This window comes from Acomys minous (genome assembly GCF_964271855.1).
Source record: "Acomys minous genome assembly, chromosome: 6".
NCBI lineage: Eukaryota > Metazoa > Chordata > Mammalia > Rodentia > Muridae > Acomys > Acomys minous.
The window spans coordinates 37,977,980-37,999,274 of NC_140487.1; the positions used below are offsets into that span (position 1 = coordinate 37,977,980).

At 44.7% G+C, this 21,295-nt stretch overlaps 1 protein-coding gene across 2 annotated transcripts in view; it reads left to right on the forward strand.

Annotated features, from left to right (window-relative positions):
* LHFPL3 (LHFPL tetraspan subfamily member 3) overlaps positions 1-21,295 on the forward strand; it is a 470,489-nt gene that overhangs the window by 424,912 nt on the left and 24,282 nt on the right. The window contains exon 3 of one of the 2 annotated variants that reach the window (XM_084788072.1): positions 1,925-1,972. The exons of the other annotated variant lie outside the window; for it this stretch is intronic. Coding sequence (XP_084644198.1) covers positions 1,925-1,941 — 17 coding nt within the window. The 3' untranslated portion in view covers positions 1,942-1,972. The remainder of the gene's footprint in view (positions 1-1,924; positions 1,973-21,295) is intronic. 2 annotated transcript variants of the gene reach the window in all.

Below are 21,295 nucleotides of genomic sequence, written 5' to 3' on the forward strand. Positions count from 1 at the left end.
ATTAATCTTCCCTTCTATGGTCCAGCTGAAAACTTACAGAGTCACTTTTCATTCGTGTGAAGGATGGTTCCTGTGTCCAACTTTCAAATGTCAATTCTCTTTGTCCAAATGCTCATATACCAAAAAACGAGCCAGCGCAGGAACTCATGCCTTCTCATCACATTGACAAGGTTAGAGGGCAGGCCTGGGTCTTCTATCTTGAACATGTCCTTGGACCAGTGATGTGTAGACTAGCAATAAGAGAAACCAAGAGTAGGATCCCATGAAACACTAGGGGGTTGAGAGTCTTTAAAGCCAGAGGTTTGTTGAAGAGGGAGGTGCTGCATATGCTTGGAACACAGGGAGCTGTGACAGCTCATTGCTTTGAGCTCCCTGCTATTACCCCGGGTGTTGTTGTGAGACCTAGCTTCAAAGGCACGGACATGTGCAAGGGCACCATTGGGAGATAGAGAGAGGCACTTACCTCAGAGGTGAGAGCTAACAGCACACCAGTCTCGCCCAACCAGCACTTAGCCTGTGAGTTCTGGGGGTCTGTTTCTCTTTACTCCCAGACAGATAGACAAAGACAAACCAAAGAAATGATCCCAGCCAACTTCAGCTTGATGAACTGATTTGTTTGCCTGGAGTTACCTACGTGGCATGTCAATGTACCAATAGCTACAAAACCTATGAGTCTTCTCTTCCTCCCCCAAAGCAGTGTAGTGTATCCTCAAGAGAAGGCCCGTGAGCTTCAAGGGCCTGGTGGTCCCTCCCTCTCTCCCATGAGGGAACATTACTGGACCCAATCTTTTATGAGGGCAATGACAGCCATGCCATAATCAGAGGACAAAGTTCCACAACATGGCCACAGAGGATGGTCAGCAAAGACATCCTCCATCAAGGTCATCCGGGGACATTTTGATTGAAAGTTTACTTTAGGCATAGATGTCTGCTCCATCTCAGAGACGTATCTTCTTTCTCTTTGGACCACAAAACCCTGTCAAGTGAGACGAATGCTGATTAGATGGCTCTGGGGAGGAGTGGAGACAGGAGGCTGCCCCCCTGTATGACTGGACCAGCCAGGGCCATTTCCTGACACTCGGGTCCCTGCATTGCACCTTTCAGCAGCTTGAGGCACAGAACTCAAGCAACAAAAACATGCAGACTGCCATCTGGGGATATAGACCGAGCTGGAATTACAGGGTGTGAACGAAGCTTTCAGGTTAACGAATCAATGTGCAAACAGTTGGTTTTTATTTATCATTCTTCAAACCCAACTCTGAATTGCTTTGGGGTGACCTAGAATTTGAACGGATGCCTCAAAGACCTATACCATCACACAGATAATTTCTTTCTTGTCCCTATGCCTTTCTTACTTTGTCCTCTCCTGAGTTAGTTTTCTTTCAGAGTATCTAATGCTCTGAGTCTTTGGCTTTCTATGCATTTTTATTCCTCTAGTCTCAGTTGCATTGCTTAGGGAATCCAAAGACACAATTAACAATGACGTCATTGTTTCAAACATGCAGAGAAGGCTGGGTGTTGACTAGGACTGTCCTGTGTTTTATGTGTGTCACTCAATAGCTTCTTCGCCACATGCTCATGAGGTAAGTGCTGCTGTTAGACCCATTTGCAGATAAGAAAATGAAGGCGCTAAAAGATAAGACAGTTATCCAGGGTCAAACAGCTAGCAAGTTGCAGGGCCAAGGATTGAGCCCAGACAGCCTGCTTCTCAGGACTGAGCCCTCAACTCACTACAAACCTCCCCCACCACCCCCTCACCCCCCCCCCACTCCCCACCCCTCATCCCCCACCCCCGTGATGTGTCTCTGCACAGTGTGAATGGAATTCTGGGCAGAAGTGTTGACTTTAGCTGTTAAGAAGAGAGCGGTGAGCTCTTAATTTACTTTACTGTTAACTATTCTGTTTTTCCCTCCCACACTCTCAGATGATGGAAATGCTTAAGGCAAACTAAGGTAGTGTGAGACCTCACCATGTAAGTGCGAGCATGGCTCCTTGTGGGTACAGCTGCTTTGTGCGCTTCTGCCTTCCACCCCCCCGCATGTTCACTCCGCTATCCTCCGATTCCCGCTTCCAGCGCTTGGCACTTGGGCCGCATGAACTGTCTTTATAAGCCATAGAGTCTATGTCTTTGCTCCTGATTTTATACCTTTGCTTCACCCCACACACAAAGTCCGGCACAGGGGAAGAACCAGAGAACACAGGACCGTCTGCCTGGTGTCTTCCCAGCAAGCCGGGAGTCCTGGGGAATGCAATGAGTTACTATTTTCGGGTAATCAGCTGGGGATGCTAAGCCCTTGCCCACGCCTAACTGATAAACCATTCCAAGACGGAGGACCACAAAGGCTGCTCTACGGACCTGTTCGGTGTTCTCTGGGGCCAGGGGTCTTAAACAGGCTGGCTATTGCTCTGCCATTCTCTATGGCAGTCTGTCACACCAGGGAACAGGAAGCTATGGGGGCGTTCTCTCTGTATATACATATATGATGGATAAACATACATACGTGGAGGAAAAAAACATATTATAAAAGAGAAAGGACAGTGGGCTTTAAGCTAGATATGAGCTAAAACAGGCCTTCATTATGTGCGCGCGCACACACACACACACACACACACACACACACACACACACACACACTACTCCTTTTGGTATTCTCTGATTCTACCCAAACCATATTTTCACTCTGAGGGAATTTAATATAGGGCAAATTGAATTTCCAGAATAAGAAAATTGATGGGAGGAGATATTTGTGCCTGAGAAGAGTACATCTGGAACATTTAATATACAGCTTGGATTGGAGATAAAGTGCTTGCCTGGCATGAGCCCTAGGTTCAATCCCCAGTACCCCAAATAAAGTAAAATATAATCCCGCCTTATCACCCCGTCCACCCATGTGTGTGCACAAACTTGACTGCAGTCTGAAGCTATCAATTTCGCTGAAGTGTTGGTGCATGTTGAAGTTACTGAGTCATATATTCTGCATAATAAGAATTTGAAACTGAAGATGCTCTCTTGACATCTGACCAAAGACTGCCCAGTCTTTGGGACTCAAACTACACAGTGTTGGGACCCAAAGCCACCATTTAGACATGCAGGAAGCCAAAAGTTATTAGGGATGGATCTTTTTGCTCCAAACTCCTTCGTTCATACACAATGGCTGAGACCTTACAGGAGGAGATAGCTTGGAGTGGGGGCCGATTAAAAGCCCTTCCTCCTCTTTCCACCAATGCATCCTGCCAGTGCAGGGTCGGGGCTCCCTTCTCTCTGGACAGAATAATGCACAGAGCTCTGGGGCAACGCCATAAACATAAAGTAAACAAGTAAGAATCCCCCCAAAAGGAGCCCAGGTGCTTCCTATTCCTGACTCGGCCACTGGAGGCATGGGTAAGCTGAAGAAAGCTAGTGTGGCTGAACCATGGATTTTTCCTTTGTAAATTCAGAACAGCTGACAACAAGACGTACCTATGCCAAGTTCGCTCATTAATTGCTTAATTAACATTAACTTACTCATTTGGGCTGGTTTGGTGTCAGCTTCCACCTGCATTTTCCACAGGAAGTTACCGGGAAAGTCAGTTAGGCTGTGCAAATGGGGACAGCCTTGGTGGAGGGGGGTGGGGGGTGTGGTGAAAAGCTGTACTTGTTACAAACTGAAGAAAAACCAGGCCAGAGAAGGAAAACGTACAAGTGAGAACTAAGTGTGGGGCCTTCACTACCTGGTCCCATGAGCTCACATCAACATGTTTCAGGGTTAGTCACCTGGTTTCTGAAATCTGGACACGTTGCAGAAAATGTACAGATCAGCCAGTGTCTGTTTCCCAGGAGCTCTGGAACCCAGTAGGTAAGGGTCGCGGCCAGGAACTCTGCAGCAGAGGAGGGCCTAAATGCCAACAGGGCAACCATAGAAACACGCATGTGCCAGCGTCTGCCTTAATTCTGAGTTATTGCCTTCATATGCACAGAGTTACCTTTTTTTTGGGCAGGGGGAGGGAAAAAGAATCATCACTGAATTTAACAATTTGGCCCATTTGAAGCTTTTCACTTAGTTTATTTTTATTTTATGTGCGTTGGTGTTTTGCCTACATATCTGTGTGAGGGTGTCAGATTCCCTGGAAGTGGAGTCACTGACAGTTGTGAGCTGCCATGTGAGTGCAAGGAATTGAACCCCGGATCCTGTGGGAAAGCAGCCAGTGCTCTTAACCACTGAGCCATCTCTCCAGCCCTCCATTTGAGTTTTAAATGAATGTTCCATGGATCTCACGGTGATTCAGAGCTGGCTGGGAGGAACAAACCAGACATGGAATGTCACAGAGTTAATTTGGTGTATCCATCTCAGATTCAGAAACCAGTGGGTAAACAAAATCCTGTGGCCTAGGAAAGCCTTGCCGGGATGAATTTCAGCTTCTATGGAATACTACTTAGCTATTAAAAACAAGGAAATCCCAAAATTTGTGGACAAATGGATGGAACTAGAAATGATCATACTGAGTGAGTTAACCCAGAAACAGAAAGACTTACATGGTATATACTCACTTATAATTGGGCACTAGCCCAAAAGGCATGTCCCATGAAAGTCTTCACTTACCAGGAGATTGGGATAGATGTGAGGACATCCTACTAGGACTCCGGGTAAGAGAAATATAGGAGATGGGGAAATAGAAGGATCCAGAGGGTCCTAAAAACCTACAAGAAGAACATCATGACAGGTGGATCAGGGCCTAGGAGCATCTGCTCAAACTATTGCACTAAGAAAGGGCAATACAAGTAGTAAACACCGAACCCCTACTCTGATCTAGCCAAGGGACAGGACATTCTCCACAGGTATGTGGAGAGCAGGGACTGACTCTGACATGAACTCTGGTGCCCTACATTTGACCACTTCCCCTTGGTGGGGAGGCCTGGTGGCACTCAGAGAAAGAATAAGCAGGCTACCAAGAAGAGACTTGATAACCTATGACCATATAGTGGGGGAGGAGGTCCCCTCGGTCATAGACCTAGAGGAGAGGAATAGGGTGAAGCAGGATGTGGGGGGGGGGGAGGGGGAGGAATGGGGGGGATACAAGTGATGGGATAACAATTGAGTTGTAATCTGAATAAATTAATATAAAAAGAAGAAGAAGCAAAGGAGCAATCCATCCGGCAGGGAAGTGCGGAGGGGCTCTTAAAGCCACACCTGGTTGTACTTCACTTAAGACTGGCAGATACAGCCTGTTATATGGAAAGCACAGCAGCTAGGAATTGTAGAAATGATCTACCAACCACTGCTTGGCTACAATCAACATCCTCCATCCACTTGGGACAGCTATAACACTGCCTGAAAAGAAAAATGGCACCTTCAGGAAGCCACGCATGGCCAGTCATCCCACTGAGGATCTTAGCAGACAAGTGGATGTCAGCACCTTGCTCAAATACTTCTTTTTACCAGCGAGCTCCCTGAACAATTGAGCCAGCTAGGAGTTAGGAAGGAGTGATTTTCCCCCCCAAGCTTGTTCCTAAGCCATCTTAAGCAGAAGAGGTCTAAGAAAATCGCTGTCCTATTGAGACCTCAAGTGGAGAAATTGGGAACTGCAGGTGGAGAAAGGGAAAGAAAAGGGATGGAGGAAAAAAAATGGAAGGAGAGAGGGAGGAAAAGATGAGCTCCTGTGAGAACCTACCAATGTACCACAGGCCCAGCCTGAAATTCTTCCTAGATGGAAAAAAAGGGGGAGCTGTGGCTGAGACCCCTAAAATATCAGCCAGGGTTTGGTGACCTTTCACCAAGAGAATAATGCCCAGCCATCATTCCGAATAGGTTCTCCAAAACTAGCGTTGCCACAGAGAATTCTGTCTCCTTAGCATTTACAGTTACTCTAGAATAGTTCTGGAACCTACTGGAAGGCTCTTGAATTGTCCCCTCCTTCGTTTTTGTCTTCGTGTTTTTGTTTTTTTGTTTTCCTGAGGAGGCCTGAAAACAAACCGGGCCTGCAAGAGTCAAAAGAGGCAGCACACAGAAGCTGGGGGTCAGCACACCTGTCCACCTGATCGTAGAAAGGCCTGCAGGCTGGCCTGGTGCAGAGGGCCAGTGGCCCTGCACTACAGCCCTGTTCCTGCCCTTCCAACACAAGGAAGCAAACCTGCCACCACTGCTGTCTACGAGCGCTGATTCTGGGGACTTCCCAGAAATCGCGAATAGATTGTGCCTAATTGACAGGAGACTAAATTGTTCTAATTGTTCTCCAAATGCAGCTCCCAGAGAAGCAACAGTATCATCCCCAGAAGCTTGTTCAAAACGTAAATTACTGAGCTCCAGACCTAGGAATTAAGCACACTGGCAGTCCGTCCCAGATGCTGTGTGAGGCCTCCTAGATTCTGAGAACCACTGCCACAGGCTGATTTGCAAATGAGCTCTCTATTTATTTCAAAAGTGGTTTCTGACCCACCCACACCACCACCCACCACCCACCACCCACCACCAGAGATGAAGCAACTAACTCCTGCCATGAGAAGCCCAAAACTGTTCTTTCTTTGTTTGGTTTGGTTTTCGTTTTGGTTTTTTGAGACAGGGCTGTGTAGCCTTGGCTGTCCTGGGTCTCTTTGTAGACCAGGCTGGCCTCGAACTCACAAAGATACTCCTGCATCTGCCTCCAGAGTGCTGGGAATAAAGCCACGTCCGGCATCCAAAACTGTTTTTAAATAGATTTCTGATGTACTTCTGTAAGGGGAACCAGACAAACTTTGCTCTGGAGAAAGGAAGCCTTGTCCAAGGTATTTAACCTTCTCTCTGAAGCTGGAAACAAACATTATTCTAACTTCTTGAGGAAGAGGCTGTAAGGACCCCAGCTTCTCTGGGTCTGTAGAAGGAACTGGACTGTCCTTTTGAAAAATTAGTCCTTGTCACTCCTGTAGGGAAAATTCACAGTGAGATGTGCCTCAGAGGAAGAGAGAGAGAGAGAGAGAGAGAGAGAGAGAGAGAGAGAGAGAGAGAGAGAGAGAGCGCACAGCAGCAAGATGCTGATGCCTGAGGCTTTTTGGACAGATTGATTGACAGCTCCCAGGGAATCTGCATCTCTGGAGGCATGCAGACCCAAGACAGACTAGAAGTCTGGCCCCATGCACAGCTGCTGTTACTTCTTATTCTTCCCCCAGGCACTTTCCAGTAGGACCCAAACGGAGAATTTGTTGTAATGCCACTAAGAAAATTTTTGTTTTTAAGACTTTGAAGTTCTGCACTGGGGTGTAGCTCGGTTGGTAGAGAGCTTGTGGAGCATACACGAAGCCTGGGGCTCAATGCCTCGCACAGGATGATCCCAGTGAAGAGGTACACGCCTTTAACTCCAGCACTGGGGAGGTACTAGCAGAAGGATCAGAAGGGCAGCATCATCTTCAGCTACAAAGAAAGTCAGAAGCCAACTTAGGCTGCATGATCAGTACTTTAAAAAAAAAAAAAGAGTTGGGGGTGGATGCACTCGGCTTTTACAGCTTTGGGAGTAGTCGCACTGGGATAAGTAAATTCCTGTTTGTGAAGATCCCTGTGACGGCCCCCTGGGACTCTAGGAGAGTCTCGCCATGAGAGGCCACGAGCTAAGCCCAGCCTCACCCCAGTTCCCTTCAGGGCACCCACACCTACTCAGAGGGCCCAGAACGTGTGTGGTCACAATGCAAAGCATCCAATGGGAGTGGAGCAAGACTTGCTGCTGGAACAGCCAACCCTCCAGGGACAGTGAGGGAAACATGGCTCCTCCTATCACCGCCCTCCCTCCCTTTTCCCCTCTCCTCACTTCTCTCCTCTCTCCCACCTCCTTCCTTTCTCTTTGTTTCCTTGTTTATCTGCTTCCTCACACTTCCTGCCCCCCTCTTTACCTGGCCCCAGTGACTTTCTCTGGCTCTTCTCCTTCTTCCCGTGGGCTCCCTGCACTCCCCACACATACCCAGATGGAAACCTCCCCAGTACTGAATGCTGAAACCACACTGAGTTCAGGCAAGAGAGGAATAGGTCTTAATTAACTATAAACAAGTCATTAAAAGACGAGATAAAGACAGGGGAACAAGAAAGGAGAAAATTAAAAAAAAAAAGCAGGGTCCAGAGAAGCTACAAGTAATGTAGGGTGGGAAATATTCGTTCTGGAAATTTTATCTTCTTACTTTGTATCCAGAAAAGCACGGAAACTTACACACACACACACACACACACACACACACACACACCACACCTGAGGGGTCGGAAAATGATGAGTCAGCAAGAAAGGAAGGCAGGAAGGCAAGGGAGGGAGAAAAAGAAAGGAGAGGGAAGAAAACCGGCCATGGTAGAAGCAAGGCTTCCTCTCCCTCCCACCCCTCTTCCCTCCTCCCCTTCTACTACAGAGCAGATTCCTGTCCCCTGGCCTACACTGTGGACTCACTTCTCTGTTCTTGCCTAGGGGCCACTGGCACCCACTGCCTCACACAGGAGTCTGGCAGCGGTGGAGAGAGGCACAATTAGATGCACCTCTCCTGCAGCCCCTCATGACAGGCCTGACAGCAGCGGGGGTCATCCATCACCTGGCACTGGCAGGACCTCCCTGTGTCTAGTGGAACAATGGGCGAAATGACTCTGCTCAGTGAGAAGCAAGCCCACCTGCTCACCGCTGACCTAGCGTGGGAGTTCTCAAAGCCTTTGGGGGAACCTGTCTGCTAGGGGTTAGAGATCCCACCGGTGGGGAGGAGCCTTCCCCTCTGGGGCCTTCCAAACCAGGGAGCAATGTGTTAGACCAATGGCTAACAGGAAGGTGAATTTGAACAGCTAAAAGGCCTGAACAACCTGTGAGGGTCTTCTCTGTCCTAAGGCGTGTGGAGCACTCCTGACCAGCCACTCTGAGCCTCTCTGGGCCTTGGGGGAGGGAGCTCAGCCTTCCTGCACCAGACCTAAGACTGTTTTTCCCTTAGCTAGTTCAAGGCACCCAGCAGGGACAGATGATAGATCGTACCACGTAGATATTAGTGACTATACACGTGAGTCAGATGCACTTGCATTTGAAGCAGGTGTTGTACACAATGAAGAGACAAGCAACAAAAATGATGCTAAGAAATTTTATTTACTTAAGTGTCATTAAATAGAAAAAAACAAAAATCTGTGATGAGGTGAACGACCCCATAACAAGGGAGAAAAAGGTTTTATAGTTCAGTAGCTCTGTAGCATTTTTCTGCTTTCTGAAGTTTTCATTTAGCACCGGGTCAGCACATCTGCAGCTGGTACCCGGGTGCCGCCTGTGCCCAGTCTCCTCTGAACTGAGAATGACTTCATGTGTCCCTACACAGTGCTAGAGGTTAAACCTTAATCCTGGAGGGAAATTGTTGTATTTAATTAACCAGTGTGGCCTAATAATGTTTATTATTAGGCCTATACCTAGTATTATTACTACTACAGTAAAACCTGCTAGCAATCAATCAAGACACAGACATTTGTTATATTTTTAGAAATAGCCTTAGTTAACCTGGGGCAGGGCAGACATTAATCCTCTAAACTACTTCCCATAGTGGGGCAGGTATGGGATCCCGGTCCTAATCCCATGCCATCTGCTTCTAATAACTTCTACCAAGCTACCTCCCATCCATCATCCCAAACACTTGCTAATGTTCTTCAGCTGGGCTAAATCCCCATCCACACCAGCCATGTGTTTCTCTTCCACCTAACCCATGGCAGCCTTCTTCTCTCTCCTCTGCTCTGGTCTCTTTTTCTTCTTCCCAAGATTCTCTTTGTCTAAGCCCAGGAACCTTAGCCCCACCTATCTCATCTGCCCTGCCCCGGTGGGATGGCTTTTTATTGATTAGCATCAAAATACATCAGACCATCCCCAAACAATTCCCCTTTTCTGTCTAAATAAAAAGGCCATTTTTATATACCATAAGAATAATCATAAAAACCAATAGGTAAGGCTTACATACATAATGTCTAATCAAAAGATATTTGGCAATCTTGAAGAAAATATTATCTGTTTTATCTTTGTGAGTCTAAAGTTTTGAACCTAAATCAATATTTATTAAAGCTTAAATCCATCAACGCAAAAGTATCTATCTAGACCTAAAAGTATCTTAACTCCTAAACAACTAAGGTTAACTTTAAAACAACTATCTGGCTTTCAACTCCATCAGAGACTTGAGAAGGAATAAATGTAACTATCTAAGGAAACAGGAAGTGCAGGTTGGCAGCTTCCAAAATGAAAAAAATGACAGAGACAGTTTACTGCCTGACAGGTCACCCAAAACTCTCTACAACGTTGGCCCATCATCTTCAGCTTTCTGGCCCAGTATATCTGACAGACATATTTGTGAAGTAGGACTTGCTTGGTTGAGGATTTGCTTACCCTGTCTTGACAGAGTCTGGGGGTCAACTCTGCCTCCATCCAAGTTTGCCCGTTTTTAGGCAGAACTCTGTCTGTGGGAGAAACAAGGACATTTTTGTCCTATGGCTGTTTCCACCACACTCGAAGCCATCTCCACAAGGAGGTTCTTCAATGCTCATCATCTTCTTTGAGGTAGGCTGGGTGCTGCCAGGAGTTAACCTACCTTATTGTCAAAGAATCCTTAAAATAATTTTAAAAAAAATTTTTTAAATGCGAATTTCTGTAGGTCTCTGAGTTTTTTGAAGGCCTTATCTAACTATAGAATAATATCTGTTAAACCTAGCATGTATATTTCTATACTTGACATGACCATGAAGTGATCAACAAGCGACTTGTATTACTTAATTATCCCAAACAGTCTACAATAACACTATCAGAGTATTAGAAGTAAACCATGTATTAATTGAGTTGTATGTGCAAAATACCTCATATTAGAGTAGAAATATAATATGTGAAGGATCATATTAAATTTGAATTCTATTCCAATGTATCAAGATTAAACTTATTTTGCATCAATATACAAAATTCTACATTAATGAATTAAAATTAACCTTATTTATGACTAACAACTAAAGCCTTAAGTTGAGGAGTAGATTCAATAATCTACTTTTTGTTTTATCATCCCTATATATGTCTATATTCCTCTTTCTTTTTTTTTTTTTATCCCTATCTCTATACCTAAAAAAGAAAGAAAGGAAAAGAGACATCTCTATATCCAAACTCATTTTTTTCTTTGAAAAAGACCAATAACTTTTAACCAACTCCCAATGACAATAAACATCTATAGCCCAAGAAAGCAACCAAAAACCTACCCAACCTCTCTTAAGGGAAATGGGCCATCTTTCTCTTAAAGTTTCTTCAAGCTGATTTGGGGCAGAGAATACCTGTATTGGGGCCCAAAAAAAACTGGAAAAAACAGTTAAACAAGCTAGGAATAGTATTTGTGCTCCAGTCTCTAAATGTTAAGAAATTCCAGGCTTAATATAATTCCTGTATGGGACGTCTGAAATGCTGGATCAATTTGATCAGGATCCTCCTTTGAAGCTGTCCTTTTCTGATGAGGAACAGCAACCAAAGCACCTGGGGCTGGAACATGAAGGATGCAGGATGTCAGCGTCTCAGCATGCTGGAGGAATGAATCCTGTCAGGTCTGATCCAGTGTCGGTGTCTGGTTCTTTAATTCTGAAAACATATAATTTCTCATAAGCATTATACAGTCCTAAAACTATGAATGTATTAGGTCTGCAGGATGCACAGAACAATTAAGGCTGGTTCTCTGCTCTTTGTATGAGCAGAAGAAAGACATCTATAAATCTTCATTCATGCCATACAAAGAATGGCATCTAATAATAAATCATGGGGATTCTGTAACCAACAAGAAACTTTGGCTATGCATAGACATTCATGTCTCAGCCAGTCTCAGAGCTACTCCCATGTAGTGGGATTAGCAATATAAGTTACCTGCTAGATCTGCAGTTTGAATTCATGTAAACATAGACTTTCTTAAGTTCCTCTTTTATTTAGGTCTTTTTTTATTTTGACCTCTTTCAAAGACAAAGTGTAACATCCCCATTAACAATGGACATACAATTATCATCATATTGAAATCAAAACAAGACTGTGTAGTTCTAAATGTCCTTCTCCATGGCTCCTGATGCATAGGCCAGGCCGCTGCCTATTTCCCAAGAAAATGTTTCCCATTTTAGAGACAAGCCAGTTGCCCTGAGCAAAGATAAAGGCATTAAGCTTTAAATAAACATCATATAAACTCTCGTTTTATTTTAGGGCTTATGTATATTGCAGGCATCTTGTACCTGGCTTTTCACATTTGTTGCGGGTGGTTTTGTCTCACCCATTCTCAACGGAAGGCATGCAGCTTATATGTCTGACTCCCCTCTTAACCTTGGTCCTTACTTTGATCAACAAAATGTATTTCTTAGGCCAATTACCCTTTGGCACCATATCTCCCATGAACGTTCCACTTTTAAGGAGATTGGCTGGCCTTTTATAGAGCACCTACATCTTTTTTTTTTTTACATAAACCTAAAATTAATGTGTATCCATCCTTTAGATCAGTAAGTACATATAATCCCTTGTTAAGAAAAAGGAACGTATTGAAAAACGTGTCAGTTTAAATCCTAAACAATCTCTGTAAGTAACATCTTATCAGCAGGGGCCTCGCCCTGTGGAGACCGGGTTGGTCTGCAACTCAAAAATTCTGCCTGTCTTTGTCTCCATTGTGTAGGGATTAAGGGCTTCTGTCACCACTACCCTGTTCAACTATTTTATCTTAATTCAGTCAAAATCTTTAGAAATCTCAGGCAAAAATCATGCAGGGAAACAAGAAAATTCTAAGCCTTGGGTGAGTTGTTCCAATTTAGGCTTCAGTTAATGAAATCCTGTCCACCATTCCTTGGAATTTAGTTATTGCTATCTCTTTTCTGGTGGACCTTTTCCAAGAAGCCCTGACAAACACCTTGCAGCTAGGGAGTTCTGAATGTCAGCCACTATTAACTCTAAGGAAAAGAGTTTGGCTCCTTCCTTTTTAGTTGCCAGAAACTTAGCCTCACATCTCTTGGCTCTCTGTCTTTCTCCCCAAACATTTTTAGAGGGGTTAAGGAGAAGTGTGCCTATGACTAAGCCCATTACAAACAAATTCATAAACATCAGAACAAATCCAAAAAAGATCCAGGAGCCTTCCGCCATGGTGCCTTGGAAAGGGACCATAGCAGTTTTTATTTTATTATTTCTATTTTTAGGTGGTTAACTCCATTCCCTAGGGCAATTTAGAAGACTGACAGTCTCTTAGATCTGCCTCTCCAACCGGCCATGTGTGTGCCGCCATCTTTGTTCTGGCCCATGGACACTCTCTGGGAGCTATTCCTCCCTTTCAGACTATGACAAAATATGATTTTTTAAGAGTGTCGATAGAGTCTGGAGAGATGGCTCGGTGGTTAAGAGCACTGATTGCTCTTCCAGAAGACATGGGTTCAATTCCCAGTACCCACATGGCAGCTCACAACTGTCTGTAGCTCCAGTTCCAGAGAATCTGATGCCCTCACACAGATATACATTCAGGCAACACCTCAATGCACATGAAGTAAAACTAAATTAAAAAAAAAAAAAAGAGTGTGGATACCTGCCCCATGTCAAGCACCACTTGTTTTTAAATTATCTATATGGCCTAATAATGTTTATTATTAGGCCTGTAATTATTATTACTTCAGTATTACCAGTATGCCTGGCTAGCAATCAATCAAGACACAGACACTTGTTATATTTAAAAATAGCCTTAGTTAACCTGAGGCAGTGTAAAAAGTGAGTGGCGGTTAGAGGTGAAGGGCAGAGCTGTACAGAGGGACGGAATCACACCACACAACAGATCCACTTAAGAGGTTTAATAAGGAGATACAGGAACCGTCTCTGGAGACACACGTGGAGGGGGGGCGGTGGGGGTAGAGAGATAGAGAAGTAGAGAGAGGTAGAGAGAGAAGGAGAGAGAGCTCGCACCACATGGAGGGTGTCTTTTATATGGCCCAGGGCAGGGCCACGCCCCCATGGCAGGTAAGCAGTGACATCACAGGTGGGCAGGCTGAAGCAGAATCCTAACAAGCAAGGCAGACATTAATCCTCTAAACTACTTCCCATAGCAGGTAATCCCATACCTGCCCCAGTCCCACGCCATCTGCTTCTAATAACTTCTATCAAGCTACTTCCCATCCAAACACTTGCTAACGTTCTTCAGCTGGGCCGAATCTCCATCCATGCTGGCCATGTGCTTCTCTTCCATCTAATGCATGGCAGCCTTCTTCTCTCTCTTCTCCAGTCTCCTTTTCTTCTTCCCAAGATTCTCTCTGTCTAAGCCCAGGAACCTTAGCTCCACCTATCTCATTGGCTCTGCCCAGGTTGGATGGCGTTTTATTGATTAGCATCAAAGTACATCAGACCATCCCCCAACGGGAAATGACTCGAGTCCCAAATTTATGAACTGCAGACATTTCAACCCATTGAGGCTTTGTCTTGTCTTGGGTTGTTACAGTTTTTGTTTTACGTTTGAGTGGGGCTTATTTTGGGTTTTGGGGTTTGGTTTAGGGAATTTTTAGTTTACAGGGGTTGTTTGTTTTGTTTTCCCCAAGACAGGGTATCTCTGTGTAGCCTTGGCTGTTCTGTAGACCAGGCTGCCTTTAATTCACAGAGATCCACCCACCTCTACCTCCCCTAACCCTGAGTGCTGGGATTACAGGCATGCACCAACATGCCCAGTTTACTTTGGGTTTTGTTTTGTTGTGTTTGTTGTTGTTATTGTTGTTGTTGTTGTTGTTGTTGTTGTTTTTCAAAGAAGGCCTCACTAAGTTTCTCTGACTGGTCTCAAACTCGGGATAACATCCAACTTGAAATCCTCCTGTCTCAAGTGCTGGAACTGCAGAAGGCTGCCACCACACCTAACATATAGGTCATTTCTGTCTTACTTATTTGCCTACAGGAAATAAGAAAAATACATTTAAAAAAAATAAAAGGAAGAAAACTAGAAATGACAGAACAAAGAGACACTGGCATTTAGGAAAACTATAAAGGAAGAGAAATAATTCCTTTTATCACTCATAACTCCTAGCTGAGATATACATGCAAAAAACTACAAGACAAATTAGCAAGCAAATCATAAACAAGTTTATTAATGTTTATACCTGAGCTACACAGAGGCCTGAGAAAATCTCCCAGAGGCTGTGGTGAGCTCGGTCTTACCATTGTCAACTGGAAGGCAGTGATGGGGAGCTGACCAGACCTTAGTGAAGAAGCCTACCTACCGTGACTTCTGCGCAGGTGTCAGTGCTGGCTAGGGTCTAGATGCGCCCTTTGAACCATTGCAGAGCAGCTTCCTTTCAGCCACATAAACAGCTTTATATTTATGTTTTATTTTATTTATTGCATATGAGTGCTTTATCTGCAGAAGAGGGTATCAGATTACATTATAGATGGTTGTGAGTCACCATGTGGTTGCTGGGAATTGAACTCAGGACCTCTGGGAGAGCAGGTGGCACTCTTAACCACTGAGCTCTGAACCCCAGCTCTTGCCTCTACCTTCCAGAGCACCGCCTACAACTGAAAGGGTCCTGAAATAACTAGCTCAAAACCTCTCTTATGCCAAAGAAGTATATTTGGAAACATATACTCAAGTCTTCTGTACCGCCCACTTCCCACATGCAGAGAGCAGAATACACATTTCCTCCCATCAGTGATGAAAGAACCACTTCAGTAGTTTTCAGTTTCATTGTTTTGGTGGAGGGGTGTTTTTCATTTGGTTGGTTGGTTGGTTGGTTGGTTTGGGGACTTTGTTTTAGGAAGAGTTGATTTGTTTTGTTGTGTGTTTTTTTTGGAGGGGGGATGGTTTTTGTTTTGAAACAAGGTCTCCCTCTCTCTCTCTCTCTCTCTCTCTCTCTCTCTCTCTCTCTCTCTCTCTCATTCCTAACAACACAGATTCTTATACTTAACACAAATTGTATGTTTCCAGGATATGACAAATGATTTAGGTCATTCGTCGCCTCAATGCCTGAAGTCTGGCACCTCGGAAGACTATTAATGTTTCTAGATTCTCATAGCCTGAGGGGGAGGGGAAAGGATAGAGCAGAATTAAAAGGATTAAATGTAGAGAACATACGTAGCAAATAGCATTGCTAAATGAAACTGTACAGGGCTTATATTTGAAATGAGATTTAAAAAAAAAAACAGAAAGTAAAGTGATTTAGCCCTTCTTTTCAGCTCAAGAAAACTTTATTTAAAGTGAGGCTCTCCATGGCTTATGAATTCCTCTTAATTTTCCTCCATTGACTAACAGTGCATCCACCCAAACACACCATCCTCTGCGCTCCCCTAAGCCTCTGTAAGCGCTTTAGACAGGCGTGGGAGGCGTAATGTGTTTCCTATGAAATTGTACCATTCTCCTTGATCAGCTTATCCCAGCTTTGCAAATTGAAAAGTTTTTTCATTCCTGGCATCAACAGCCTGAATGGGTTCTGATTAATAATTGAATCTTAAGACCCTTTCAAGACGACATTTGCAAGGACAGCTCAGTGGGGCGGGAGAGTTGGACCGTGGACCACATGTCATGAGGGAGCAGACTCATGACCTCAAACAGGAGGTTAAATGCAGAATCCAGACTCTGGGGGAGATTAAATCCTTTAAGACTCTGTCATAAAAATGCATGGAAATGGCTCCCTGTAGACTGCCGGGCCTCCCACCTACTTCCCGGTGATACCTGATCTAGAGGCATTCTCCCTGAACTCGGTGTGTGGCTGCAGGTCACTTTCTTAATGCTCCACATTAAGCTCTCTTAGGTTTTTGAATTATTTATGACAGCACTGCAGACTGTTTCTCCCTTTAATCCTGAAACAGAAGATACTGTCCTGCTGAAATGTCACCCTGAGAAACAAGAGAGACCCAAGCTTATTCCTTCCGATGGTTTTCAAACAAACGCGTACCTACATAATTTGGGATCTTTATGGACCCCTCCAAGTGAGCCATCCTGTATCACACCCACCGGACCATGTGTTTCGTTATAATTCTAGCATCCTTCTATCCACAGAAGGAAAAAAGAAAAGAAATAAATTATACTTAGGTGAGTGACTGTCCCACTTTTAAACAACCCCTGGCGTTTCTCAGAGGGCTCCCCTGAAGCATGTAACTACAGCCCTCTGAAGAACGGAGCTAAGTGCTGATGCCTGCACTCCGCCCTGGGCTACTGATTCTGAACCCTTGGGAACTTTGGAATTAAGCAGGAGGCTGTTAATTCAGTACAATTTGAGAAACAACAAACCGCTAAAGAGTTTCATTAATTTCAATAATAACTGTATTTGCACAAAAAAAAAATCTAAGAATCTAAACCTTCCATTCATTACATGTGTAAGATCTTTAAGTAATTTGTATACCTCAAAAATCACTGGAAGTTGAAAGCATCTTTTTGTCACCAGGTCTCTTTGTAGTCATCAAGGGTAGAGGACCCACTACCAGCCCAGCTCTGTGCTAGCTTCTAGAGCTTAGCTAATCACAGCCTCTCTGTGAACTTTGCATTCTACATGCTTGATGCACACTGGCCAGTGACTAACCTCAGGCAGAACTAAAGGGATGCGATGGCCCAGGGTTTCAGAGAACTGACTGTTCTTAGAGGAGCCAAGCTCACGTGGCAATTCACAGCTGTTCCGGGGAAGCCAATGCCCTGCCCTCTTATAAGCTCTGTGGGCACCAGGCATGCACAGAGTACACAGTACGTAAATTCAGGCAAAACAGTCACACACACACACACACACACACACACACACACACACACACACAAGAAAATAAACATTTTTTTAAGACAAAAGAATGGTATCCGCTGGAAGTGAAATCCTGTATGAGAGCAGCCGGCGTTGGCTAGCTGACCATCCTGCAGGGCAGGAGCCAGGGGTGTGGTCTACAAGCACTGCTACTTCTAGGATTGAAATAAGGTTGGTAAATTGTAGCTCTGTCCTGGGCTGTGTCCTATTGCGGCAGGTGAATCTACACCGACACACCTCACTGGCGACAGGGATGCTGTTTGAGATGCCTTCAAGACTCACTAGAGTTGTCCTGAGGAAAACTAGCCATGAAGATCTTCTTCAGCCTGCAAAGCAACCTGCAGGGATTTTTTTTCCCCCCAGTGTTACAGGATCCAGGACTCCCAGGGCTCCTAGGAGCAGTACCGCTGCCAACCCCAAGCCAGGGCTCATTTCCGGACTGCAGGCTCTGAGCAAGCTGAGCAAACAGATTTGCTTACCTCCCACCCCTCAGGCATTGATCCCTAAGAATAAAACCTACCACAACATCACCTGAACATCAGCATACACCATGCTTGACTTGCCTGGCATGGATTTGACCAGCACCCCAAACTGTCCCCACCATGGCCTTGAAAGCCCTCAATCCAGGACCACCACTACCAGCATCCAGTCCACTCCCCACCCCCACTCCCGTGCAGCACAGTGTTTCCAGATAAAAGCTTGCCACAAAAAACACTACTGCTCGCTTTCCTACTTAGCCCCACAGGCACTTCCTGCTGACTGATACCAGCTTTGCCCATTCCTTTTGGGCACCTCCCACCTGACCCCCAGCGGTGACTCCAAACCTCCATGCAACGCTCTTTCTCCCTCTGGGAAAACGGAACCAGTAAAATATCTCCCAAATTACCTCTGATTTTTTATTTATTCTTACTTCTCTATCCCTTGGTCTTTCTTCAAATCCTGTTTCTACCCCAAATCCTGCATTCCATCCTGAGTTCTGAAGCAATCCGTCCAGGGACTGCCCTCAGCCAGATGTGGTGGCACTCACCAGCCATCCCAGCATCCGGAAGGCGGGAAGCTTGCCTTAAACTCAAGACTGGTTTGGGATATATAGTGAGTTCTGAGCCAGTCTGGGCTACAGAGTGAATCCCTGCCTTTGAAAACAATTATATATTTGTACTTACTTATTTATTGTTATTGTTTTAATTATATGTTTTAAAAAATATATACAATCTACTTTTTGTGGTACATTTGCGTAATCTTAGAACTTGGGATGTAGAAAGATTGTGAGTTCAAGGTCATCCTCAGCCACCTAATGAGTTTGAAGCAATCCTAGGCTTTAAGACTTTGTTTTATATACTCCCAATTTACCTCACCCAAAAAGTATAGATAGAGGATGAGGAGGGAAACATAAAGGAATTTTAAGTCAGTGAAACTACTTAGTGTATATAATGGTGAAATGTCATCATAGTAGGCTCCAAGCCCTTAGTGTACGGTGCCGAGCGCGAACCCTGATATAACCCATGGGACCATCCCTTGTCAGAAATGTACTAGTTAGCAGATCCTAGCAGTGGGGAAAGGATGTGTGGGGGCAGGGAAGCCATGCAGTCTGCCCTTACCTTCTGCTTCATGTTGCTATGCACTGGAAACTGCCTTAAAGGAAGTTTGATGTATAAATAATGAAGTAATGGGCACATGTCATGTGACCTGCGGGGGAAAAATAAGCATTACCAATACCCTCTAGCTGGGCTAGGATTTAATTGTGTTCCTAACCCTTCCACCACAACCACCCAAACATACACACATGCAAACACATACAATGGCCTTTCTTCTCAGGTATTCTTGGCGTTCTTATTAGCCCTCCATGAAGCCATCTTTTCTCATGGCTCCTATAGCCCAGAGCTCTCCTCAGTCCACCTACATCTCAGCCCCTCTCTGCTACCTTCTCTCTCTCTCATCTTCCTTCTCTTTCCAACCCTTCCAGCTGCTTTTCTATTTTCTCTCTTCTGCATCTTATCCATTTCCACTGGTTTGCCTCTCACTGATTCTCTCAGCTCTTTGATCTCCCAAATCTAAATCTTCAGCCTATTTTTTTTACCCACACTCTATTTCCAAGTTCCCATTGCACCATAGACAGCTAATACCATCCAAATGCCACCTCGGACTGGCACACCTCGGGACTTTATCTTCAGCCCTGCCCTGTTTGTCACTCTCAGAAGTAACTTAGGGAGAGATGGGAGCATCCCAAAATCAGAAGGACAGGGCTGTGTGGAGGTTACCTGAACAGCTACATAACTGAGTGTGGAGTTTAAACACTGACAAGTTGAGTCTAAGGATGAAGTTTAACGAAAATCAGTATTAGAAACTGACCACAGCTCTGAATTCCAAAACAAGTGCTTAGAGGGGTCGTACGTCAGTCGTTGAGTTACACAGAGAAAAGCCACAAAAGGTAAAACTAAATGCCAAGGTCATTGTACCAACACGTGAAAAAGCAAATCATAGCTAAAGAGATGACTTGAGCAATAATAACATTTGCCACCAAGCCTGAGGATCTGAGTTTGAGTTCTAGGATCCATATGGTAGAGGAGAAAACCAAATACCAAGAGTTTTCCTCTGACCTCCATATACCCAAAATGACAGTGGCAGGCACACACAAGCACACACAAGAAGGAGGGAAGGCATGGGAAGGAGGGAGGGAGGGAAGGAGCAGGTGGGGGGGAGGAAGGGAAGGGAGGGAAAGAGGAGGGAGGAAGGGAGGGAAGGAGAGAGGGAGAGACACACAGAGAAAGAGAGGGAGAGGAAGTGAGGGAGAGAGATTGTTATGCAAATTAAATCCCAGGGTGTGAAAAGTGAAATACCTGAGCAAGGAAGCAAGTGTCTATAACTGACAGCATTTCACTCTGGACGGTGGTTCTGACTCCAGTTCTACACATCACATTCAAAGAAAGACTTGACTGACACAAGTAGGGCCATAAAAGTAACCAAAAGACGCCATGTCCAAAGGGCTCCCTGAGAAGAACTTTCTCTGCCCCAGGGGCAGGTTCCATGCAATACTGATCCAGCCAGGACCAACAAGAAATGCTCCCACGCTCTGAGCTGCAGAGCATGAAACGGAGTGCTCAGGGAGGTAACCAGATGAGTGGGTGTGAAAATGGACGTCCCTTCAGATCCGCCATTGATCTCCACACCCGTGGACAGGTGTCCCAGATAGGAGTTCATCATGCAACACATCCGAAATGAAAAAGGCAAAGTTCGTGCCACAGACAAAAAGTATCCATGAGCTGAAGAAAATGTTAAAGGTTAAACGACTTAGAAATAGGTGAGAATTTCCCTGATCCTTTTTAAGGAATTAACTAAAAACTCATTGGCAGAAATTCATGAAAAAAAAAAATACAAATCTAAGTATTAAAAGGGTCCATCTCGCCCTAGTCAGAATGGCTATTAACACAAAAACAAATGACAATAAATACTACTGAAGATATAAAAAGCAAGGGAGGGAAGATAGATAGATAGATCTCAATGATAGAACTATAATTTAATACAGCCATTGTGGAAATCAGTATAGAGATTGCCCTAAAACTAAAAATGTGATCTACCTATATCATTCCTAGACATAGACCAAAGAAATCAAAGTCAGCATATTATAGAAACACCTG